A 24,895-nucleotide genomic window follows, 5' to 3' on the forward strand; every position below is an offset into this window, starting at 1 on the left:
TTTGGCAACTTCGTCACGTTTTTCCAGACACAATACTATCACTTACTTTTATCACATTTTTTCCTCGATTCGATATCCTCGAATTTTTCATACGTTGTTTTTCTTTTCCTCGTTTTTTCACTTCTCAAAGTCTTCTGCGTACATACGTATATATATAATTATATATATATATATATATATATATATATATATATATATATATATATATATTAGGATTATACAAACTTCTTCATGTGAGTATAATTTTTTTTGTGACCATGCCTGTAAACTTTTCTTACATATCCGGCCTCCTGCGACTTTTTCTCTTTTCCTCGCGAAAACTTTCTAATTTCATATTTATACGTCGCTACGGGGTTGCGAAAAAAAAAAGAAAAAAAAAGTTCGATAACCAGTCAGGCATTTCTCTCGCAAACTTCGGTATTACAATGAGAAAAAATACATCTGTTTCAAAATAATTTTTACTGCTAATCAATTACTTAGTGAGATGTAATTGCGGCCAAGCTGCCTCTCGGAATTAGTCTAATTGTAAGCAAAATTGTGCGCGTCGTATTATCTCTACGGATATGAATGTTCACGATGGCTCATCGTAAAAGAAATTTTAATTACACTAAGAACTTTTAATTTCTTACTAATGTAAACATCGCTGTGGTAACCGTACAACAAGTACAATTATCACTACGCATCATAATTAGTGAAACACGTGAATAATGCTTGCATTTAGATTCGCAGAAATTGAAAAGTTTGATCCGTGGGCTTGGCTGCAAGTTCGTATAATTTCTGAATTCGTAAAAGCTCGATCAAACCTGTTGCATTGCACGAATAGGAGCGAGATGCAGAATTCGCGGGCTTGTAATTCGTGTGTGATGTATAGATATAATATACAGAAATAGTGGACCTCGTTTAACCGGCACTGGTTGACCACGTGGTCGATCGATCGGTATACACGTATCGTTATTAATGATAAACGCGCGGCGTGATACTGGCGATAAAATTGTATTTTATCTAATTTGTCCGATTGATAAATACAACGATTCAAGATTTACATCATGTACACTCGTTTATTAATTCATGCCTCCGAGAATTTGATCGAGAGGCGACGCGTAACCAACATGGATCGAATTGCACGCGTGTTTCTCTGCCTCGTGATTATAACGACATTTAAAGCGAGTGCCAGAGAGGATCCAAGACTCTGCATCAAGGATGGCTGCCTAATCGGATTGACGGAAATTTCGCGTCTCGGTAGAGAGTATTACTCCTTTCTCGGTATCCCTTTCGCCAAACCACCGGTTGACAATCTCAGATTCAAGGTTTGTGTTTTTTCACTTTCGAGTTTCGGTTTCAGTCATGCTTTCAAACGTTCGCAAACTGCCGCGCGTTATTGCTCGGAATTAGACTTTTATGTACAATTGTCAATCAGATTTTCTCTAATTATACGCCGAAAAGCAGGATTAAATTGTCCTGTTTTAAAAATAACTTTTCGTAAGTAATGGTTTAATTATTTTACAAGCGAAAGTTGAATGCCACATAAGTTATCTATTATTACCGAAAGCTTACAACACGTGTGATTAGAAGAAAAAAATTAATTTTGCAAAGCGACTATCGATCCGAAACACAGAATTGTTTTTATTCCCACAACTGTGAATAATGTCAAATGATATTTGGAGCTCTGATTTCATGGCCCTGTTATAAAATCTTGTGAATTGTGAATCTGTTTGATAACGCAGTCAATCTGGCAGAGATAAGCTGAGGCCAAAGTATCGTCAAACGATCTGAGATCTCGAGTGATGGGATCGATCGTGTTGACACATGTAAGACGCTTCGATTGATAAGTGCGACCGTAATGAATATTATGTTGCTCAAACTCATTCGAGCGGCGGATTTAAGCCCGTTTCATGAGACCATTTTGACCCTTTCGGAGAAAGGAGTCAGGAGTTTTAGAAAATGTTTGTACCCTTGAAGTTTATCCTTGACCAACAAACGCGCAAATATTTGAAGAGAAACAGAAGCATATGAAGAATTACCATATAAATACGTAAAAAAATTTCCCGTCGTTTCGCAGCCACCGGAAAAACCGGAGCCTTGGGATACTCTGGAGGCCAAACGGGATGGAAAAATTTGTCCACAGTCAATAATCTATAGGAGACCAAACGATCCGGAATCCAGCGAGGACTGCTTGTATTTGAACGTCTATTCGCCCAAGGTGGGTCAGTTTACTGATTAATATGCACGTGGAATTCTGAAGCCCATTGATATGCCCATGTCCTGAAAATGAAGACTAATCATTTCGATAAAAAAATTTACCAACCGCAGATTCCTGCCGGAGAATCAAAGACAGGCGAAGCCCTTCCAGTAATGGTCATCTTTCACTCGGGAGGATTTCAGTACTGGTCTGGTACCAGGGATCACTTTCCTGGAAATTATCTACTGGACCATGACGTCGTCGTCGTTTCTGCCAATTATCGTCTCAACGTCTTTGGTGAGCCCGTTAAAGAACATGTACCCGTCTTGACGTTTCAAGGAGCTCGATTTCACCATCAAGGAATTGATAACTCCGGCGATTTGAGCCTAGCTTTAAGTCGTTCAGCACGTACCGCAATACGGATTCGCGCAGGTTCCACGTTTAAACAAGCGGTGATACCATAGATTCTCTTTATTTACATTCGGCGTAGCTTTGATCTCAGATTGAAATTTGCGAAACAACAGTCTCGGAAAATTCCGATGCCGTGTTTAATTAATCCGGTTTCGCGCAGGGCCAGTTTTAATGAAAGGGTTCCTCTTTGTCATAAACTCGCGTGCGCAACGCCCCGATATAGTTTTTCAAAAATAAAGAAACGGCGTCGAAATTGCGTTTTTTTTTTTTTTTTTTTTCTCTTTTGTACAGAGAAATCTTGTCTGCGACATATCCCACGTTTAAGGTTATACAAATACGATTTTCGATTCCCACAGGTTTCCTCAGTACAGAGGACGAAGTCTCGCCGGGAAATTACGGGCTCAAGGATCAACGACGGGTCCTGGAATGGATCCAGGAAAACATCGCAGCCTTCGGAGGCGATCCGATGACTGTTACAATCCAGGGTCAAGACGCGGGGGCAGCTTCGGTGCATTTTCACATGATGAGCTCTTCGTCGAGGGGTGAGCAGCTTCGAATTAACGTTAATTCATTTTACGCGCCAGTTGCGCTTCAAGATGTCGCGAAAGTTGTTAGGGGTGAGAACTGAGAGAAGGGCGCGGAAAGCGATCCTTCGGGCAAAATTAGCGCCTCGCGTTGTTGGCCTTGTAAACTTTCAACGAAATTCTTGTTATTAATTCGCCTCTGTAAAATGACTGTAGGCGTGCCAAGCGAATTAGTCGCTCCACGGTGTAAAGCCATGATTGATCGCTGAAGCGCGTTTGGAGTACCTTATTTTATTTTTCCTCGGCAATAAGACCATGGGAGGGTGGATGAAACGAAATTGAGGAACACTGGCAGGCGTGGAGAATTGTGTTAAACAATTTTTTCGGTCAATTTGGAATAGATTGAACGTTCAGAGGAAGATTGACATCAAGTGGTATCAGATTGATGTCAGACATGACGCAGCTGTTTGATGTCAAATTACGTGGCTCGTAGAAGTCCACGTACTCCATTACTCCCGCAAAGCGAATCCAACGTCTTCACCGAATCTCTGATTTCACCGATTCCAGGCCTCTTTCACCGCGCCATTGCTCAATCTGGAAGTGCCTTGGCTCCTTGGGCATTATCGCTACCGGGCGAAGCTCGTGAGCATGCAAATTACCTCGGCAAGCACATGAAATGTCCCAGAGAGAATTCCTCGGTGCTTGTCAACTGTCTGCGGCTTCAATCAGTCGAGGATTTGATCGCGGCGGATCCGATATTCTTTGTAAGTTCAAGCATCTCTGCAGTTTTTGTCTTCTGATCCGAAAGATTCATTCCCTGATTACCAACAAAATCCCTCCTGACGCTGAGCCGCTCTTTCCTCCTGTTCCATTTCCTCTCTTGACGTGCGGCTGAGTATGGTCGATGCTTTTTTCTTATCTTCGTTTCCAATTCACTTTCAGGTGTGGCACATCGACCCTCTGATACCCTGGAAGCCGGCGGTGGAACCGGAACACGAAGGCGCCTTCCTGACCCAAAGACCCAAGCAGCTGTTGGAGAGTGGAGATTTTATTGACGTGCCTTTTCTCACCGGTGTCACTTCTCACGAAGGCCTCTTCAGAGCTGCGGGTAGACATCAGCTAAGCGACAACAAGTGGAAGAGATGTTTTTACGCAGAATATTCGTTTCAGGGATCATAAACTACGACCCTACTTTGGTGAACTGGAACGCCCTTCCCATCAGGTCCTACACGTCAGCGTTGAATCTTTATCACCTTCCAATCGAGGAGCTGAAAGACGCCATCACGAGACTGAGAGACTTCTACTTCAAGTCCGACAATGTGAAGATCGAGCATGAGGAACAGTTCGTAAACGTGAGTTTGATACGGTTTCATATTCTGTTTATTACAACTGTGTCAAAAGAATATTTGAGGACCTTAAATAAATTTTGAAATCATTTTTGTAGAGCGTTCAATTCCATGCAAAAATACGTTCTGGTCTTATCAGTAAATTGATCCGTTGATGAGTTATAAAATTGCGAGGTTTGAAAAAAAAAATTCCCGTGTTATTTAAATGCGAAATAAAAAATCGCGACGAGGCACCTTCAATTATTAATAAGATCTGAAATTTTACGACAGCATTTTTTTTTCCTCGTTTCGAACAATATTTTCGTTTTGAATTCTGAAAAAATATATTCGATTTTTTTATACTGTCTGTGTTTGTACTTGAAAGGTCGAAGCAATTAGAGGGAAAGGTAAACAAGTATTATATCACAAGTATACTTGTATTATTAATTCCGAAGACTAGCGACTCTCGCAATCAGTTTTATACTAATCGAAAGATTCATTCTTTCCCGCAGATGTTCTCCGATCGATACTTCTTTCACCCAATGGCCAAGGCTCTCGAATTACAGCGACGACACCAGGAAAGTCCAATTTTTGCCTATCGATTCGGTACCGAGAATCCGGGCGTCACTTTCGCGAGATATTTTTCCTTCTTGTCGGAGGATGACACCGAGTACAAAGGATTGTGTCACGGGGACGAGATGATCTACCTTTACCCTCTGGAGAAAACGTTCTTCAAGGAATTCGCCCACACCGATGAGGGGAGTGCGATGATCGACAGAACTTTAGAGCTGTGGATAAACTTCGTCATTCACGGGTATTCTCACAGATTTTCCAACCCTCGTTACGGCGGTTATATTCCTTTTCTTTCACCGTATTCATCAATATTCAAACAATACGAATTAAGCCTGTACGCAAAATTGAAGCGCAACGTCTTAAATCTGGAAGCATTCCGTGAAACTTGCCACTAGACGCCGTCGGATAGGCAACCGAGGTTACAATTTGTATTTAGAAAACAGCCGTGATTGCCTATTTTCTGGCGTTGAACGGTGAATCTCACAGAAAACTTCCGGTTCATGGAGATTAGAGAGGTCGCCGCGTGTCGGCGAGAAGTTTTGATCCGAAGATGATCTAAAGATCAAAGCCACGCCTGAGTTTTGGAGTATCAGCACCGCGGGCTGTACCAACTCGGTTGATTAACTTTGTAATTACCGTCGTCGAGGCCATAACGCGAATAATGCGATCCGCATCACGCCGGCTTATTCCGTTGTTATACTTGCACACAGTAATCCAACTCCGGAAGGTTACGACGTAGCTTGGAATCCCGTCAAGTCCGAGGACATCGAATACCTATCGATCAACGGACCGAAAGATCTAAAAATGGATCACAAGTTTTACAACGAGCGACTCGCACTCTGGGAGGAACTTAATCTTGAACGCGAAATACCCGAGGATGCAGATTTCCTTCTTCACGACGAGCTGTGAATTTTTTTCCTGCCGCACACCGAGTTCTTATACAGAGATTGCATCGTTTAATTAATTCATCACGCAGATACGGTCGCCGAGTTGGCGATAATTTTGCGTGTGTCAGAATCAGAGCGAAAGTCAATTATGCGACTGTATGAATTTCCTCCTTCTGTATCTCATCACAAAAAATTAAGCATGTTATCAAAGATAACGTTAATCGATACGTTGATCCCCTTCGCCTGCAGGTGTTGAATGTGTACTTAGAAAAATTTAAATAACATTCCTCCGTGTTTTCTTCAGTATATCTTATAGCAATCTTCGTTTTCTATCACGAAGAATCGAATTCTGTTGAAAATATTTTTTTACATTTTACACGTATTTCTAAAATATAAAATGCGGAGGAGAATTTAATTCTGATCAATAAAGTTGTGGTCGTATTATTCAAAGGTGTAACTGTTATCGGGTTTCACGATGCAGGACTCAATTTATCGCTTGGTTTACTGCCACTGCGGAGGGGTTTCTTTTAACTCGACGGGTTCATTGTTGCATTTGGAAATTTGATACAATTGTTGGATAGCACGGATCGATGGTGCTTTAATTTTTCAGAACGAGGGGAAAAGTAAACTGTCGTGAGATATTGATGTAGTTTTTCTATACAATTATTGAATACAATACTCTCTGGTGATTTATGTAATATATGCAAAGTTTTATAAAGTGAGCTTCTGTTTGGAGATTAGGTGGTTTTTTATAATCCTTGACTTTCCACAGATCATTTAATGTTATCAGTTGATTAGGTTATTCTTCACCGATTCGATTGGTCAAGGAATAATAGAATGAATATTCAATTGCTATAACAGTAACTATAATACATATATTTTTTTCATCATTATTGTCTGTTGAAATACGAGTATATTCTATTTACAATTCTCTATCTAGAAGAAACGCCAAGAAAGTAAATGACAAAATCGAATAAATAATCATTATACAGCTAGTTTACTTTGGATGCGATGAATTTGTACTGGTAAATAATCCAAACACTGCATGTGCGCGAAGATGATTAGCACGGATTCATCCTTTGGGGTTTAAGATTCAAAATTCCGGTCTATTACCATAACGTATATATGTATAAGCGATTTAGATAACGAATAATTGTCCGCACCTTGAATGGGCCTACAATTTACGTTTTGAAACAAAATCTTTCCCGAAACAACGCGGGGAGTATTTGGAATATCGATAATATGAAGAGAAGCTGCGTCGCGAAGTTGATCGTAGAAGCACCTGAAATTCACAAGTCAAGAAAATCCGAGATGTCACCAAATCGATCAATCATAACTTACTCAAAATGAGGAAGATCGCATTTCAAATAGAATTACCGTTTTCACTGTATCGGACACAGTCGAGGGAATCCTCGGTGGTCATGTAATTGTTTGCACAGGTACAGATTCCTGCGAAAAAGATAAGATAACGTAATTAGAGCACAACGTCCGTCGTTCCCCTTAAAACGAGAAACCAAGGAAACTTATTGCTTAATTACCATCGACGCAATCGACGCTGGTTACCTCCGACGAATTCGAATCCTTGTGAGTCCGCGTAACGCACTGTTGATGACTAGTGCAAGACCCGCTCAGCTCTGAAACAATACGTACCGAGAACAGCATGAGACTTGATAATTTCTACGCGAAAGACGGAAGTGTGTTTCAAAAGTTTTCCAACAATTCGCAAAGAACGCGCGAGCGTCCAAGTCTTGTATCAACCAAATTTATAGATATTGTGAACGAAATGAGGGCGTGGCTAATTGTAAACAATATGGCGGCGAGAACTGGCCCACCATAAAATTGCTTTACTGTTAGGTCAATCACGCGAATAAGAAAGCACAGAAAACTCAGCGCAAGCTGTGAAACTTTAGTTATTTCACAAGGAATCGATACATCTAAAAAAATACGATTAAAGAAGTCTTTTAAAACTAAATACGGCGCACTCGGAGTAACGCATTATTCTGACACCAGATGTCGCAGCAGCATAATTTCATCCCCAATTCTCACCGACGCTCTTCATGCAGACGGGTCCTCGCTGATGGTAGTTCGTTTCGCACGCGCAACTGCCCTCTCTGCATTCCGAGTGGCTCACGTACTCCTGGCACTGAGAGTCTTCGTCGCAAGGTTCACCGACGGTATTCGCAACCTTCAAACACCGCTTTTGATCCCCCGATATTACGTGGTCAACCCGACACCGACAGACGTCGTAACACTTGGAGTTCATCGTCACGCATTCCTCGTCGACGGTGCATTCATCCCCCAAAACTGAGACGAAAGTATACACATTAGGGTGTCCTTGAGAAGATCATTTTTCAATTTCGTCCGGTTCACCCTCCGGATGGGCTTCGAATAATCGATAAATAATTCCCTCATTTTTTCACATTCTTATCGCAACTCTAATCCGTGCCCCCAATAAGGTGGATTCCGTTCAACCCTTTCAGAGGCACGTCAAATCTACCGAAAGGATTTAGATGAAATTTGCGACGGGTGAGTTTTCGAGGTCGCTGATTGCGAATCTGAACTCAAAATTTGAAAATTCAAAATGGTAGATTCAAATTCAGCGTCATACTCACTCGAACTCCTTATGCACCGGGTTCCGTTCTCGTTCGGATGATGCTGGAACGGACAAGTGCAGATCCCGGTCACACAGTAGCTCGGCGAACCCTCTATATGACAGTTATCCGTCACTTGACAGATCTGACCGATACCTGGAATGTTCGATCTTGTGATCACATACACGAACGAGAAATTTTCAAGAGCTTCGACACTCGACCGAAAGGCGCAAGGATAATAAATCGTCGTCAGATCGTGAACCATAACGCAGTGGATCCCGTTTAAAACGGCGACCGTTTTCCTCCTCCGTAACGGTCGATTCAATCGACTTGGAATTCTTTATACTTATGAGTATAATACGGTTAGCTGTTATACCTTACATCTGCGCTGGTTCCTCTAAGCCAGCTTTTGCCGCGACCACGCGGTCTTCCTCATACTTATACGTTGCAGGTATAATACCTGCCTTTCAACGCTTTACCTGTTTCACCAATACACTCACAGGCTGCGGTGTCTCTCTTATACCCGCACCAGGAAATGCAGGAGAGTCAAATCACCGACATCTCGAATCATCAGTCACGGTCTGTGGAGCCTTGAAGAGGCCTCCGTGAGAGCACCGTTTTCAATATACCTTGTTCCTATTCTGTCTCAATCACTCGGATTCATCAGCTAAGCCCAAGTCAAGTTTCCAACGTCTGCACTCACGTTTCGTCTCGAAACATCGTCCCCCCTGGAAGTGGGAAGCCTCGGAACAGCCACAAACTCCGTCCCGGCACTCCGCCTGAGCGGCGAACGTCACCTGGCACTGCATGTCTATGATACAGGGGTCCCCGAGCTTGGTGGCGACTGAGGAATGAAAAAAAAACAAAAAACAAACCTCATTCGGTAATTCCGAATGCATTGTACCAATGCGCGTGAATCCGTGCCAACAGACTAGTTTCAGAAATTTATAGCAGCGGTAACCGGATCGGATCGGACCTTTAACCGTGCCACGGGGTTCTCCGACACCGCGCAGCTTATTGTTGGATGAGGATATAAATAAAACTCGATTCGTGTATTGCAAGATGGTCCAGGCTGCTCGCCGAGGCAGGCTTGGCCATCTACAATGTTTTTCATTCTTTGTTTACGCAGTTGGTGTATCATGCTCAAAAAAGGGAAGCATATTTCACAACGTCACACCCGGTATATCCTCACAAACACAATGCTCCTCGCACCGCATGCTTGTATATCGGTGAGGCAAATTCGTCGTGCACGAGTCCTCGACCGGAACGAAACCAGCAAGATACTTCCACTTATGTTATCTCGCCGCACGTTCAACGAGTCCAAAATACAATGGATCAGCGATATCCTAATTAGGTTCAGGCCGTATCCGCCTCGGCGCGAGTTGATAACGCGGTGTGACGATAATCTCGAGCTAATTGATGGACCGGGTAAAAGTGAAGAGCGAAAGAAATCGAACCGAGTGATCACGCGTTGTAAAAATAATCCACAGCTGAGATATCACTGGGTCAGATAAGTTTGTAAATTTTCACGTATACCGATATTATACTCACTCGCCAGACACTGTGCGTGAGTTCTGTTCCTGTCGACGAAGTAGCCCTCCTTGCATTGGCAGGTCTCCTGTGACAGGCAGTAAGCGTTTTCCACGCAGTCACTGTCATAATGACAGGCAGCCAGAGTCTCTGTAATCATGGGAAAAAAGATGAAATCAACCGTCAACAATCTGACGCACGAATTTCGAGCACACGACTTATATTCCAATCCGCATCTGCCCGCGTAACAGGATTGTTCAAATACTCGGCGCGTTTTGCGCATAACGAAACCAATCGATTCGCGCCGCTCGTTTCGCAACGACAAATTTTTATCAACAATACCGATGCTCGTCGCGACGGTACGTCGATAAATAACCGCGAAAATTCATTTACTCGGAAATCGTCAAAGCAGCCGGATGGAGAAGCGGAGTTAATTGTTCCAATTTTCGTTACCAAGGTCCGCAACAGCGATCCCGCCCGTTAACGCGGGAAAATTTGAATAACTGCGTCGCGGCGCCGCGGTGAGAATTGGTGCGCGGTTACGTAACACGCTCCGTCAAACACGAAATCGGCCGTATAATTACGCCCGTTTGTTAATCGTCTGTACACAGACGGGGAATAACTACCGCTATTTACACTGGTTAATTACAAGTTACGTGAAGATTACGACGATGATGTACCCACTCGGTTTTTGCTCTCCCAAATTCCTCTCCGTCAGCGAGGCAGGCTGCATAGATACGCAGACAACGGCGTTAAACGAGCGTGCGAAAATCACGTTTATTATTGTTATTATTATTATCGATTCGGTACTCCGAGGTCTCGTCATTAGGCACTATTCGGCACTACTCGCGTTTCTTCGTCTCGTTATATTTTCTCCTTACGTACAATGTGATGTTTCGTTTTCGCGGTGGCGAAAATCGTTCCCGAATCACAGCAACGAGATACACGATCCCTGGCCAAGTGCGCCGAATTTCGTTGCGAGCCAGACGCGGGCCAGACGCGCACGTTCGAAACTGCGGGGCCCGAAGCGGTTCAGTTTCACTTCGGGTCAGACGACGCGAGCGGCTAGCGTGGGCCTAATCCGAGGCGGTAAGAAACTCGGGGCCCTACAAATCCGGTCGAGTAAGTTATAGGAGGACCCGATTTTGGGACCGCTTAGGCGTTTCCCATGCTCGCGAGCGGCGCAGTATCATCGTTGAGGTCACGCCGTGACTGGTGTACCGGGGCTTTCTATTCACGCGGTGTATACTCCGACCCGAGGATACCAACGACGAACGTTTTTCACACGCCTTCGGGCCAACTCGAAAATCGTACTGCGAACTCACGTCTGTCGAGAATATGCGCGTGGTGCCGAGTCGCGCCGACGACTGAACCAAGCCGTACTAATACCAGTTGAAAAACTACGAGGACTGCCGGCGACCAGACGGGGGTTCCGGTCAGCCGACCGGGACGATGCATTTCCGGGATCTTCTTCGCCTCCCCGCTTCGCAACCCCTCGAAAAAGGTTTCCCCGATTTTCTGCGAGAACGTTTTTCACTTATTTACGGGGGGGAAACAGGCCTGGGACGACGTTTTTTTCAGTGGTTTTCATGATTCTTTTTTTTTTGACAACAAAGGAATGTATGTAATTTATTGAAACTTTGAGGTAACATTTTACACACTGAGAGAAATTTTTAGTTCTAGGTACAAAATGAAAATTAAGCTCGTAGCTGTTACCGGAAAGTCTAGTATATGTTACTATTCTTTCTCATTACGATCACTGTTGCTATATTTTCTTGTAAGTGTTGCGAAAATTTAATGCTTGTGCAACAATAAATTGACGTTAAAGCCTTGTTTAGTTAAAAAATTAGAGTAAGCCGAACAAACCGATTTTGCGTTGCAATTACCAAAAAAGGATCGACGATAGCGCAAAATGGTTACGTGTTTCACTGAATTTTTCTAGTTACTGTAACAAATGAAATTTTTCTCAGTGTACATATATTCAAATAAGTATCATCATTTTTGTCTAAGTATTTCCTCGAAAAATATGTAACACATCATTAGCTGTTTGTGTACATTCTGGAGGCCACAGTTTTTATCTGAAATAAATAGATTTTAAAATTTACTTTAAAGACATGTGTTGCTTCTATGTGAACCTGAAACTTTTCACCAAAAAAATGAAAAAATTGCATTTTTTCGAGGTGTTTAAACAAAAGAGCGTAATTCTTTAGCATTATTTTGAAACTTTTTTTACAATAAAGAGATACTTTAAACAATGATGTTACTCCGAATTTAGGTTCATATAAAAAAAAGACGTGTCCTCAGGGTGAATTTGAAACCCTATTGATTTCAGATGAAAACTGTGGCTTCCAGAATCTACACAGTCCGATGGTGACCTCCGATGAGTGACAACTGATATCTTCCACATTTCCCGAGGAAATGATTTCAAAAAAATTACCATATTCATTTCAATACACGTATAAAATATTACCTCAAAGTTTCATTAAATCATGCACATTCCTTTCTTGGCAAAAAAATTGATGAAAATCACTTTGAAAAAAACCGTAGTCCTGAACCTATTTCCCCCCTAAATCATGGGATCTTTTTCACTCCCATAATCTGCATCTCGTTCGATTTCACTGCACTACAAAATGTAATTATTGGTATGTATGCGTGCGTAGTATGCACCGTGTACTTTTCGCGGCTATACGCTAATCGGACTATAAAAGCCACGAATCTGGTTAGCGTCGAGACGTGAGTGACGCCATGCTTCCAGGGTACGTTCGTGATACCTCAATTATGTGCACCTTATCTACTTACGCTTTTTATCTTATCGCTTCCCGTCACCGGGCTATTCTAGTCTCCGTGGTACCGTGTGATCGTCACTCGATTTTTACCTGCTGGATTGTCCATGTATCATAGCGGCGTGACGTCGACGCAGTTGCACCGATGGAAATTATTGTGCAATCATGGGAGTGCAGGGAGCGCCTTCTCGAGATTTCGATACATCGAACGCCGAATTCCCTCTCACGATCAGTCTATCCACTTTAAATCAGACCGACATGAGCTCAAGACACTTGAACCTATAACGAGAGTATCCGATGTAATTTGCTTTCACGTTTAAGTTTCGTCGACGAAGAGCCGCGAGGCGGTCTTCTTTCTGAAATGTTGTACCGAACAGGCACAAAAAGCTTAAATTATGTCGAGGCTAATGAATATAATGTTAAATTCAAGGAAAGACGCTAATAAGAGTTGTTATATCACTGGCAGCTCGCCTCATTTATTATACAAACGAGTCTTAAGGTCAGGAAAATATTACCGAATAGCGTAGGCATTGAAAACACTGTTCCAAAGGAACGAGAGTCTACTTTTTATCTCATGAACGAATCTCGCGGTGAATGTCTTGCCCAAATTACGAGTATGGTACCTAAAATTTCCGCGTCGCTTTTTGTATACGGATTTTTAACAAGCCGTTGGTCCGAACTTTGATCCGGTTACGAGTTGGACCAAACCACTTGCGACAATTAAAACTATTTAATTTTCTCTCTCTACTTCAGAGAACTCACCTCGTATAATCGTGATATTTAGTCTTACGTTTACGTTTTTCTTAAACGGAATCAACGCGCTTTTATGGTCAGATGAAAATCCGATTACGTAATCACGATGAGTAATTTGGGCCTCAAAGAAGGCATTTTGGCTCTCAATCACTATAGGAGTTAATCGAGTACCGGCCCTTGTGCTCGACTCTGGATCTCGGCGTCTGGCCATGAACGCTATATTTACTGTAACTACTAGCTTGTTATGCCGTGGAACTCAAGGCTCGAACGGTACGCTCTGTTTGGCTCGTGCCTGTATGTGGGTAATACATACCCACGTATTTTTTACCTCACATATGCGTTACTGGACGTGTACGATAGGCGATAATTAGAAACGCATTGCGCGTTTTATGCTTACATCGCACAGTCAGGATCAGGTATCACACTGAGAGAAATTTTTAGTTCCGGTTACAGCTCAGTCCTCATCTATTTTCATTTTTTACCGCAACCGAAAAATATAGCTCTAGATACAAAATGAAAATTAATTTTGTACCTGTTTAACTAAAAAATTAGAGTAAACCTCATGAGCGAAATTTACCTGTGCAGCACCTGCCTTAATTTTCTCTCGCGCGAACAATGGATTCGTATCAGTATTCAGAGATTAGACAAATCTGAATTATCTGTAATTTTTCATCACCGAAGATATACAAGCGATGGTATCAACGAATACGAAAATATTTGAGCATGAAACAGCGACTCGAGTTACATCGTCGTGATTTTCGGCCAGTTTATATGCGTGTTTCGCTGGTTTGGAGTGATTTGGTCAACGTAGCTTTTTCTGGCAAGAGAGCGAACTGATTTAGTCGGAATTAAAACCACGGCACGATCTCCACGATGGCGTTGGGAAAAAGCTCGCCGACTCTGATAGTCTTCTGCATAATATTCGCGGCGAAAACCAGCGACGCTAATTTGTGGGACGAGTGCTGGTCCAACTGGATGTGCAACAGCTGGCAGCTGGAATGCGTGAATTTTCAGTGCGCTTGTATAAGTCCCTACGTGCCTTCGATGGACAATGCAAAATGCGTAATCGGTGAGTAGAGATAAACCGAGCTTGCGGAATCTAACTCCGAAAAGTGAAAATCCAATTATCTTTACCCGCCGACTCTGTGTACTTCCATAAATTTTCGCAGGAATTGACGGAGTCTGCGAAAGATATCAAGACGAGTGTTACGATCCTAACGCCCATTGTAACCAGACGAATAGCTGGATCGGTACCGGAAGTTGGTGCGCGTGCAAGGAAGGCTTCACTCAGGATCCGGAAACTCGGTTGTGCGCGAAAAGTAAGTGCGACGTCTCAGTTCAAAGAAGCTCAAACTCGCGGCTGATCGGAATACGATTATCCGACTTCCTTTTTCACCTTGCCTCTTGCTCCCAGACATTGGCGAAGAATGCGAGGCTGACGGTACTTCCTGCATCGAAGGAAGCTGCGTCGACGGAACCTGCCAATGTCCAGCGGGTCTTTCGCCGAGCCAATTTGGTGACAGTTGTGGAGTCGGTGAGCATCTCTTCGACGTTTATTGAATCCTGCTGCAGCTTTGAAGGATATTCAAAAAATTGCTTCCTTATCTTTGCTCGTGAAACAACGAAAGCTGTCGGCGGTACTTGCACCGATGATCATCCGACCTGTGCCGATCCTTACGCGGAATGCCAAGGCTCTGGTAGTCTCTGCGAGTGCAAAGAAGGACATCAGGCGGTGGTGAGGGAAGAGGATGGAATGACCGTATGCAGAACAGGCGAGTTCGGAATTTTACTTCGATTTTCATGAACTTGTAACGATTCTGGATCGATTTACCCAAGGATCGATCTTTTGGGTCCAGAAAATAGTTCCATTGTATCGATGCTTTGCCATTAGATTTTTTCTGGAATCAATTCCAAGTCCGTAAGAATCGTATTCGATTCTCAAAATCTTCAATTATAGAAAAAGAGTTTGTTGGCATTTTGTATTTTTTTTCAGCGCTGGGCGGCGCCTGCCAAAACGCGTCTGAATGCGCGGCTTTTGACACGTCCTGCGAGCTTTTGCGACAAGGGATTTCAGCTTGCACTTGCATCGTGAGCTACGTGCCTTCCGAAGATCGATCCGCTTGTTTACCAGGTGAATATATCTATGCGTGGTGAAAAATAAAAATAAAAAAAAAGTTCGACGAAGCTTTTCGCTTTTGAGGCTGATAAAACGCCTGATTTCAGTCGTAAATCATTGGGCGAGTGCGTGTCAGGAAGATTTGCAATGTACAGCGATGTTTGGAAGATACAGCACCTGCTCCAACAACATCTGCGACTGTCAAATCGGATACATTTATTCCGCTGCAGATTTTGGATGCGTTGCCATACGTAACTATATCATTTTTCACCTTTGCTGATTTATCGTTAGCTATAATTAGGACGATACAGCGTTGATTTGAGATGCTCATTTTTAGACGGAGTTGCGCCCAGATCTCATTCGGAATCGGTTAAACTACTCGCGACGACTCTGCTGCCTTACTTACCGACAGAAGCGAAGATAGCTGTGCACGAAATTCTAGATGAATTGTGAAAAATATTGTACGGATTTTGTTGAGTAAATCGTTCCGGATGCTGGGGTGAAGTTTGATTTTTTTTACATCGACTCGTTCAAGTATACCCCGAATTATCCTGTACATTACTTACGCCAATTTCACATTTAAACGGAGAAGTGAAAATCATTTCGAGTCCCACCGGGTGATAAATTTTTCGACAAGAATGTGTGAGGGAGATAAAAAATTTGTTAAAAACATCCGGCCGACTTAAGCCCGTAATATATTACTCATTAAATACCGCTGAAATTCAAATGGCGATAAAAATTAATCTTCGTCAACGTTTGCGTAACACTTTTCATCCTTCGTCATTTACAAACAAGGACGGATTCGCATTCCCATTTCATATCAGCAATAACTTGGGTAAGAATATATTTTTAATCCACGTTTCACTGTACACAAAGAGAAATTAACTTTTACGTAATATTATAGCGACAAGTTTCAGAACGAGTGTTCTACGATTTCAAACACTTGCAATATCGTATCGGCGTGGATCGTTTTTGCAATCTATTATTCCTCTTCTTGTTTGCGTTGAGTAAATACTTGTTTTTTTTTTTTTTCTCGTTTTGTTACATAGTTTTTATTAAAAAATCAAACGAAAACAAAGAAAACTACATCTATACGCGTATACACGCAATAATATTTACCTGCGAATGGAGAACTGACAACGAATATCACGAATCACTGAAATTCACACGGAAATTGTATACTAATAAAATATAAAGCCTACGTATTATATATATATATACTTTGCTCAGTGATTGTTATAGATGAAATTTAAGTAATGAAACGAAATTTTACCCGGTGTAAATAGGGAATGTAAGATTCAAATTTCACGTTCAAACTACATTATAATAATATCACGTTGAATGTACAAATCACGATAAAGTTACTCGAGCATACATAGAGTAACGACGATATGAATTCATATGAAGTATGATATACAAATATTCGTAATTCGATGTGTTAATATTGGCAGGGTAACAAGGTATAAAACTACATACATGAACCGTCGTATCAATTTAAGTATACTTTTTGATTGGAGAAATTGTGTTCGTAAATTTTACATTGACATAGGTGTATGTGACGGAATTTGAATCGAGAACTTGAAACTCTTATTCGCTTTTTGCTGTATGAAGTATGTGGCTGGATGTTTAACTAAGATGATATTTGTTACATTTTAAATACAGCAGTCCGAATGAACATGACAGATGTGTATATCTGAAAGTGTTTCGATGCAGAAAAAATAAAGGAACGATATCTTCAGCGTTGAAGAAATATTCAATGACAGCTTTGTTTGAGTTTGCTTATATTATTTCGCTCGCTTGCTTCTTCAAAACGTTTAAAAAAAAAAAATTCCGTCTCCTCGTCTAAATATTATTCATTTCCAGCACCTCGCGTCGCAAGTTTTCTTACACAATTTTCACTTTTTTTGTTTTTTTTTTTTTTTAAAGGAAATAACACGAATAACAATAATTCCAACGGCAAGAAACTTTGGCAAATTCAATGGAATACGGTAAACGATCGTGAGAATTTAAAAAACAAAAAAAAAAACGGGATTAAGTTTAATTGAAAATTTCGGCGATCAGGCTTTCTCGCCGTAGATAAATCTGACTCCACGCCAATTAATCTCGCGGTACTTCGATATAACTTTCACAGCTCTTCTCCGCATATCGCTCTCGAGAATAATTGTCTTTATACGTTTTATAAAAGTGTAAACATCGATTAGTACACCCTGTATGAAATATTATAATCATTCTACAGCTACACAACCCGTGTGTATAACATATGATTAACGCTGCGATCGCATGTAGCCTAGATGATAATTAAACGCGATTTGTAGTATCTGTAATGAATTTTTCACAATATTGCAGCGAGAAGACCAAAGTACATCAAGGACGTTGCGAAGATTCCGAGGCTGATCACTGTAACAGAGAAAAAGTACAATATACTTGAATATTTCACAAGGATATAGAATCATCCGCGTGGATTTAGATAACATTGCGAAAAGGGAAGAAGAGTCGACTCTTCGAATCAATAATTGTACGAATACTCGATAGATATCGCTTCTAAACGGAATCGATTCTTTTGCGTTCTTTCAGCTAACTCTCTCCAAGCAAATATCAATCCTGCTTACATCGATTAGCCGCCGATTTTCGTTCGTCGACACACATGCCCTTGTCGTTATCATAGTGCAAGCCCTGAACACAGGCGCAGACCTTGTCTATGCACTTAAGATCAAGTTTGCCATCATCGTGATGGGTCTGGGAGCAGTCGTGATCGGTCTCGCATGCATCGTTGACCTCTGAAATCGACAAATCGATCATCCGATATTTATTCATGCAATTGGAAAAAAATCTATGATCTATGTATATTCGATCGTGACGAAAGGTTCTTTTTTCTGCCAACCAATCGGCTCGGCGTACTTTTGGTCATTTGGCACTCGTTCGTCGCCGACGAGTGATGGTGGTGCTCAGGACACTGGCAACGTCCGTTCAAACAGACGCCCCCAAGATGATCACACTGGATGGATTCCACGCATTGATCCTCGATCTTCGATGCCTTGGAAAGGCATTCGGTACCATTCGGATGAATAACCTTGTCCGACGGGCAGCTGCAGATGTGCTGATGATCGCACACGGCCTGAGCTACGTTAAGACACTCCTCTGTGGCTGTGCAAGATGCGCCGATATCTGTGAAAGGACACAAAATCATTAAGTGTTTGAAACAACGACAGGAGAACCATCATCAGGATGGTGATCGTTGAACTTGAGAGTGACTTCGACGTCCGGGTATTTCAGATGACCGATCAGACTAAAGAAATGAATTGATCGTTACGACGATTAGTGAGTAATATGATTCGCTCGGTTCTATAGTGCAGCATAATTTTCCGGTGAGAGATTTGCCTGAACGATCGTTGCGAAACCTTGCGATATTCCGACGTGGCATTCATGCGTCACGTTTCGCGGTACGATAAAGAAAAAGAATAAGAAAAACGCGTCCGTGTAGTTGGAATAACCGCATAATTTGGAAAGGCGATATTTTTCTGGCCATTGTCTGAAGTGACAGGTTTTCAATAACAATTTATCGACGTGTGCCCGTGTAACTGGATCCGTTTATATGTATATTATACACATCGTTGCACGATCCATTCCTTTTTTAATTTTCTTATCTTCCTTTTCTTTCTCCCCGCAACTCAGGATACAGTTCAATATAGAATACATTAAAGTCTTTGGCTCACGGCGTTACTCACCTTTATTCACCCAGCATGCTTTGGATTCGAAGTGGTAGTTTTCACGGCATTTGCAAACTCCTTCGAGGCACGTTGTGTTTGAAGTCAAAGCCCGGCACTGTACGGACTCCACGCATCCAGATTCGCCGTAACCGATTCCTGGATGAAGAACAATTTCAACGATAAGTTTAACGAACGCTTGAGGAATGCGTCGCTGTAACGAAGAGCTAAGATTTAATCGCCATCTTCGGTCTATAATGCGGCTAATTCAATTCCTCTGATACGACACACACACACGCACATACCGGCAGGCTGCTGTAAAGTAAACAATAAAAATGTGGCGTTTATACGATCTAAAGACCGTTTGCGCAACCTGTGAGTTACGTAACGCGTCTTACATGTAACACCAGCCGAGAAGAGGTTGTCGTACAATTCTTAAAGCCAAAAAATTCATTATAAATCTTTAAAGTATGCAATAACAATCAGGAATCGACAGGCGATGCTGTTTCAAATACCCGCACAGTCCGTGTTCTCCCCTTTATATTTTCGTTTCTTATCCAATTTCGCAGACATGTAGTGCAAACGTGCTCGCATAAAAGTGAACGTTCACACAGAGTTTCGTTACCAATAGAAACACGGTATGAAACGGAGGGAAAAAAATTTTGGCCGATAACGCAAACACCAGCCAGAATCGCAGTGCTTTCCAAATGACTCACCGGCTAGACATTTGTCGTTATTTTCCGAAGCGAAAAATCCCGACTTGCAAGCACACTGCTTATTCGTCGTGTTGCAAAGGGCGTTAATGTCCGACACGCTGCATTCCTTGTCCAAATTACACACGTGGCCTATCAATCCGGCTGAAATTTGAAAGAAATTTTAATTAATCGCACGGCTGAGACCAGCGGTGATTTCAAGGAGGTCAAAGTAACGGGGATGAAAATCATTTCGACGATCGATCGTCTCCTTCCGCAGTCAATATCCTGCGTCGACAAGGTTTTCCTTGTTCCATCACGTACCCTGACCATTTCTCTGACCGGCTTCCGTGCTGCCGTTTATCATTCCAGCGGTACAATTAACCTGCACCCCGTTAGTCGTTAAACACTTGCAATGACCGTCGTCGCATCTAGCTGTGCTAGGCGGTTCGATCATATTTTTACAGCCATTGTTGTCCTTGCAGGGAATGTCGACGAAGTCTGCAACAATCAATCAACCTCGTCTTTTACACGCTATTATCTGATAGTTCAAACGTTCGACGACACGGACAGGCGACAAAACGGAACACAGAGGCGTAACAGGTGTACACGTATAGGCATGGAGAAGGACGCAACGAACGATCAAGACACAGGCAGAGCTGCTGAAAAAGCGGAAGAATTAGTTTGCTGCTGGCGCTTCTTTGCGTATATTAGTCATCGGCACAAGTCGGACGTATAAAAACCTATGAGTGTAATAGATGCGTTGGAAATAACGGAGTTGCCATTATTTCAGCCGGTACACCGCATTTCCTTATTTTAGCAAATTACCATTTCTAATCGCTACGCTGTTAAAAATAATTACTGCGAATTTACTACGAATTTACCGTAGAAAATAGTTGTCAAATTACGAAATGAGCTTGCAAATTTAGAAATTCGGCGTAGCGACGTAAATTACTACATATTAATTATACTAAAGCTTATAAGAAAAATGCAAAAAAGTAATTTGTATTTACTTAATTACCCGATGGTAAATTTATTGTATTTGAACAAAACTTTCAACACGGTGTAGGAAGTTCCGTCACGGAAATTTTCGGCGGTGTAGGTAGTATAGATTCTTACAACCCAAACGCCGTGTTTGTATAATAAATGCAAAGAGAGAGAGAGAGAGAGAGAGAGAGAGAGACCGAATTGACGAATGCTGACAGTCGATCGGTGAGATATCGGATAAAACTTGGTTATTCGGAGAATTCGAAAATGGCAAGCAAATATATACCGTATAGTAAAACAGCTCTTGGGCATTTAGAATCGCCTGCAAACGAGTTTCCGGTCAGCTTTTATTCGAGTCCGTAAAAAGCCGGGCGAATATCTCGACGGTCAAGGGTTTCGTAGTATGAATAAAACCTATGAATGAAATACGAGCTACGCTTGCGGAGTGCTTCGAAGGGGCAAGGAAAGTGAGAAAGAGTGAACAAAGAGGGGCAAAGTGCTCGGTGTTCGAGCAGCCAACAAAGAGATTAAACTTCTCCCGAAGTCTAGATATATCGTGTAATGATTTCCGATTTTCTCGAAAGCTCACAAGGCGGTTGTTTGTTCCTCGATTCGTCGAACTCGTTTCAAGTGCATCGCGTATTCCGATCTGACTTGACTGACGATCAGCTGCATTTTCGTTGATATTTATTCCATATCGGAACGACTGGGATTGATACCGATTTTGCGCACCGTGTATACGGGTCGATTCCGTAGCCGATCGTCGTGTTTCCCTTTCGCATTGCCGTTCATTTATACACTGTGGAATCTGAAACGAGTATGAGTAACGCTGTTTGAGCTTCCGCGAACCGATCAACGATCCGACTTCGGCTGATGACGTGAAGTGAGCCGGTAGTCGGTTTCCTGGTTGTGCTTTACGCAGAGTTTCGGCACCGGCAAGTATCCTTGCACAATTCGATTTGCAATCCATTCACGCACCTCGCTCTTGAGACTCGCGAAATAGCAAATTCTCCGGCATACACTGAGAGAAATTTTTCTAGCTACTGTAATAAATGAAAATTCTTCTCAGTGTACGAATTGCGCGATGTTTTATCGAAGAATTAGAAGGTCTGCGATCGTAAGAATTATTGTGGAAATTTTCGCATCAAAGTAACTGCGAGTGGAAAAGCGATTTTTTGTATCGCGAAAATGCGACCTGCTGTTTGGATTATGACGATGATGATACGTGTTGAAATAACGAAAGTGAATTACGCGTGTCGTAGGATCTTGGTCATACGAATTTCATGTTTATATTCCAGGATTTCCAACAGCCGCAATGACTCACAATCAGTGCCGAAGATGATACAAGTTGCAATGATTCACTGTTTGCCGAACGGAAAGTTAGAAATATGCCCGCGTTTTCATTTCCGTTCCGAAACGAGCGATGCGAGAATTTGCGAATGAATCGGTAAAAGTAAAATGATCGAAACAGCGAGCAGCTTGTACGATTTATCCAAGTTATTACAATCATCCGTATACATTTGTTGTAGAAATTTCACCACCTCTGGCATTAACGAATTTTTGACATCTACACGAAACAATTTCTGGAGCTCGTTTCGAATTTATATACTATACGTATACAATGCGAACGTCAATTCCCAATAAATTCCAGCGACGCGAAATGGCGAGTCCTCGTAACGCGCGAGGAAAGATAAGATTCTCGAATATTATAAAACACCAGCTCGACTCGGCATCCAATGTCATTCTTGAGTGTGTACAAGTATATCTGATAAAAGAGCCTTTGAGGCACGAGTCAGTGTTTGTGTATTCTCCGACAGGCTTACATTTACCGCGGTACCAACAATAGCGGACGAATTTCAAAAGTCGATGGATTTCCAATTGATCTCGGAGTTACGTAACGATACGGTACATAATATAATATATTCGCATTACACGGGCGAGAACGCCGTCTGCGAGATGAATAAATTTTTTATTTCGATAAAGGAACGCGCCGTGGAACAAAACTGCGCGCGTTTCCATCTGTGTAACCACATGTGGGTACGTAAATGTGTTATAACAATATAAACGATCCCGTATGCATGCGTGCGTACACGTATTGGTGGTATATCTACGTATAACCGCGACAAAGTGGAAACAATGGAGAAAGGAAGAAGGACTTGAACGCTTCGTTGAATTCGCGTGCGCGAATAGCGCGATGTTGAATATTTTTCATCACCAAGTGCGAAAAACCTTCGCGATCCGACGTTTAGCTGGGAATATTTATTTTCTAATCGTACGCAATCGCGGGCAATCCAAATCAGATTTCTATACGCGATTGGCGCAGATCGGTCATAGATTGGAAAATCGGTCATTACAATTGTCTGCAATAATTTTCGCTTTCTAAATTTCGTCAGAGAAGAGAATCGAGTTTTCGCAGGTAGATATTAGACGTAGTTTATAATTATACCACATTACGAACGGCATTGAATGCTCCGTGCGTCTATCACCTTTGTTTTATCTATAGTTTATTGCACGGTAAGACATGTCGGCACACAATCGTTATCGTTTTTCAACGTGCATCGCGATCTTATCGTATATATATAACTTCGAAACCTACGCGTTGTGCAAAATCGTTTCAAACACGTAGCAACGTTACTCGTCGTTCTTACTCGCACTCTTATTGCTCCCCCCCTGAGTCGGATGTAGATAGCGAGAAAACCGGATGTGCGGACCCTGCAACGAAGTTGTAAAAAAAAAAAAAAAAAAAAATCCTTCGAGGATCGGAGTAAGCGAATTATTGCAAAAACCACGGGGTGTTTCTTTTTCTCCCCGTCAGACTTTCAGCGCAGATTATACGTACGAATTTCGCGATGCTCGAATGTGGGTAATGCAATATCACGTACAACGGTCGGGTAATTACTTCCTCCGAGTCTAAGCCTGCGATGTAATTCCGCTATGGGTAATTGGCTCAGCTATGGTGCTGGGTACAGAAATCGTTCGGTATGGCTGTACAGTCATAACACAAATACCGCCGTGCCCCGATCGCTGCTCGGTTTCGTATAAATAAACAGAGAACAGGTCTCTCGCTGTGCTGTAATACTCTCTTTGTACGATTTGCTACTTCCATAAGAAGTGTATTTTTCTACGTAGACGGTACATTACACGCAACGTATCGATACAAGTAAATGTGTACCGAATGCCCTCGCATACCGTCACGGATCGACGTTACCGTTTTTCGAACGTTCAAGTACCTTTATCGACAACACAGCTCGGATAAAGTTGTAAGAAGATCTGCGAATCCCGAGACAAATATGTAAGTACTTTCATAATAAATAAGTAAACGAATCAGCGCAATTACGATACGAATAGGTGTGAGAAATTCCAGCCGCAACACGTGGCCTAGTTTGCATTAAAAGTACACGTACAAGCACATTGCATTTTTTTTTTCATCATTTTTCTCTCGCGTTATACAGATGCAACAAGCGCAAACCACAAGAAATAAATAGCCTTATACGTATGTACGCAGCAACGATCAAACAAGCAGAAATTGTTGTCAAAGAATAATCGCAAAGGATTCGAGAGCTTTGGTTTTGATGCGAAAATAGCGTATAAATAATTACATTAATTTACCTAGCGAAATTGAGAGGTCGAGGAGGAGGACGAACGCGGCGGTCCAGACGAGGTACTTCATCCTTAATGCAGAGGGTCGTTTTTCTCACCGGTGGTAAAACCTTCCCTCACGTCAGACGGTCAAATTTCCACCCCGTATTGCGATCGGTTTCCTTTAATGCGATCGGCTGTTGGTGACAGCAATGATCGAATCCTATTGCGAACGACCACGCGGGACCAAAGACGGTAACG

At 42.2% G+C, this 24,895-nt stretch overlaps 4 protein-coding genes across 9 annotated transcripts; 2 read left to right on the forward strand and 2 right to left on the reverse strand.

Annotated features, from left to right (window-relative positions):
• Positions 1–1,044: 1,044 nt before the first annotated feature.
• Positions 1,045–7,084, forward strand: LOC124222339 (juvenile hormone esterase-like). The gene is made up of 9 exons (XM_046633160.2): positions 1,045–1,307; positions 2,060–2,200; positions 2,311–2,476; positions 2,947–3,132; positions 3,682–3,878; positions 4,057–4,222; positions 4,285–4,466; positions 4,952–5,253; positions 5,723–7,084. Exons 1-9 carry the CDS (start codon positions 1,047–1,049, stop codon positions 5,919–5,921), a joined length of 1,800 nt encoding a protein of 599 aa, XP_046489116.2. The 5' UTR covers positions 1,045–1,046; the 3' UTR covers positions 5,922–7,084.
• Positions 6,755–12,927, reverse strand: LOC124222542 (prion-like-(Q/N-rich) domain-bearing protein 25). Of its 5 annotated transcripts, none has more exons than XM_046633653.1 (8): positions 12,897–12,927; positions 10,042–10,170; positions 9,194–9,334; positions 8,512–8,646; positions 7,946–8,203; positions 7,438–7,533; positions 7,277–7,348; positions 6,755–7,181 (listed from the first exon to the last, which is right to left on the reverse strand). In XM_046633653.1, exons 1-8 carry the CDS (start codon positions 12,910–12,912, stop codon positions 7,081–7,083), a joined length of 948 nt encoding a protein of 315 aa, XP_046489609.1. In that variant the 5' UTR covers positions 12,913–12,927; the 3' UTR covers positions 6,755–7,080. The 5 variants fall into 5 exon arrangements, with proteins under 5 accessions (XP_046489609.1, XP_046489608.1, XP_046489605.1 ...); XM_046633652.2 differs by lacking the exon at positions 12,897–12,927 and adding an exon at positions 11,346–11,481; XM_046633649.2 differs by lacking the exon at positions 12,897–12,927 and adding an exon at positions 10,705–11,467.
• LOC124222544 (multiple epidermal growth factor-like domains protein 10) lies at positions 11,493–17,588 on the forward strand. The gene is made up of 8 exons (XM_046633659.2): positions 11,493–11,524; positions 14,142–14,625; positions 14,726–14,875; positions 14,971–15,090; positions 15,185–15,328; positions 15,550–15,687; positions 15,780–15,923; positions 16,010–17,588. The coding sequence occupies exons 2-8, from the start codon at positions 14,430–14,432 to the stop codon at positions 16,123–16,125; spliced, it is 1,008 nt and encodes a 335-aa protein (XP_046489615.1). The 5' UTR covers positions 11,493–11,524; positions 14,142–14,429; the 3' UTR covers positions 16,126–17,588.
• Positions 16,620–24,893, reverse strand: LOC124222543 (prion-like-(Q/N-rich) domain-bearing protein 25). 2 transcript variants are annotated; one of them, XM_046633656.2, is made up of 7 exons: positions 24,665–24,891; positions 20,393–20,569; positions 20,093–20,233; positions 19,398–19,535; positions 18,571–18,837; positions 18,282–18,449; positions 17,565–18,069 (listed from the first exon to the last, which is right to left on the reverse strand). In XM_046633656.2, exons 1-7 carry the CDS (start codon positions 24,723–24,725, stop codon positions 18,005–18,007), a joined length of 1,017 nt encoding a protein of 338 aa, XP_046489612.1. In that variant the 5' UTR covers positions 24,726–24,891; the 3' UTR covers positions 17,565–18,004. The 2 variants fall into 2 exon arrangements, with proteins under 2 accessions (XP_046489614.1, XP_046489612.1); XM_046633658.2 differs by lacking the exon at positions 20,393–20,569 and having other exon boundaries at positions 16,620–18,069; positions 24,665–24,893.
• Positions 24,894–24,895: the final 2 nt, after the last annotated feature.

The sequence above is a fragment of the Neodiprion pinetum genome, chromosome 6 (assembly GCF_021155775.2).
Source record: "Neodiprion pinetum isolate iyNeoPine1 chromosome 6, iyNeoPine1.2, whole genome shotgun sequence".
In the NCBI taxonomy this organism is placed as follows: domain Eukaryota; kingdom Metazoa; phylum Arthropoda; class Insecta; order Hymenoptera; family Diprionidae; genus Neodiprion; species Neodiprion pinetum.

What these genes read in the sequence shown, in the direction of transcription:
- LOC124222544 (XM_046633659.2), top strand. Translation starts at nt 14,430, where the DNA reads ATGGCGTTGGGAAAAAGCTCGCCGACTCTGATAGTCTTCTGCATAATA. An exon ending in AACTCGGTTGTGCGCGAAAA is followed by an intron (nt 14,876 to 14,970) that starts GTAAGTGCGACG and finishes TCTTGCTCCCAG; the next exon opens with ACATTGGCGAAGAATGCGAG. An exon ending in AATGACCGTATGCAGAACAG is followed by an intron (nt 15,329 to 15,549) that starts GCGAGTTCGGAA and finishes ATTTTTTTTCAG; the next exon opens with CGCTGGGCGGCGCCTGCCAA.
- LOC124222542 (XM_046633649.2), bottom strand. Translation starts at nt 10,846, where the DNA reads ATGACGAGACCTCGGAGTACCGAATCGATAATAATAATAACAATAATA. An exon ending in CAGCGTCGATTGCGTCGATG is followed by an intron (nt 7,349 to 7,437) that starts GTAATTAAGCAA and finishes TCTTTTTCGCAG; the next exon opens with GAATCTGTACCTGTGCAAAC. An exon ending in TGTCCGATACAGTGAAAACG is followed by an intron (nt 7,182 to 7,276) that starts GTAATTCTATTT and finishes TGTGAATTTCAG; the next exon opens with GTGCTTCTACGATCAACTTC.
- LOC124222339 (XM_046633160.2), top strand. Translation starts at nt 1,047, where the DNA reads ATGTACACTCGTTTATTAATTCATGCCTCCGAGAATTTGATCGAGAGG. An exon ending in AGGCCTCTTCAGAGCTGCGG is followed by an intron (nt 4,223 to 4,284) that starts GTAGACATCAGC and finishes TATTCGTTTCAG; the next exon opens with GGATCATAAACTACGACCCT. An exon ending in ATAAACTTCGTCATTCACGG is followed by an intron (nt 5,254 to 5,722) that starts GTATTCTCACAG and finishes ACTTGCACACAG; the next exon opens with TAATCCAACTCCGGAAGGTT.
- LOC124222543 (XM_046633656.2), bottom strand. Translation starts at nt 24,725, where the DNA reads ATGAAGTACCTCGTCTGGACCGCCGCGTTCGTCCTCCTCCTCGACCTC. An exon ending in CGACCTCTCAATTTCGCTAG is followed by an intron (nt 20,570 to 24,664) that starts GTAAATTAATGT and finishes TGATTGTTGCAG; the next exon opens with ACTTCGTCGACATTCCCTGC. An exon ending in AGCATGCTGGGTGAATAAAG is followed by an intron (nt 18,838 to 19,397) that starts GTGAGTAACGCC and finishes GTCCTTTCACAG; the next exon opens with ATATCGGCGCATCTTGCACA.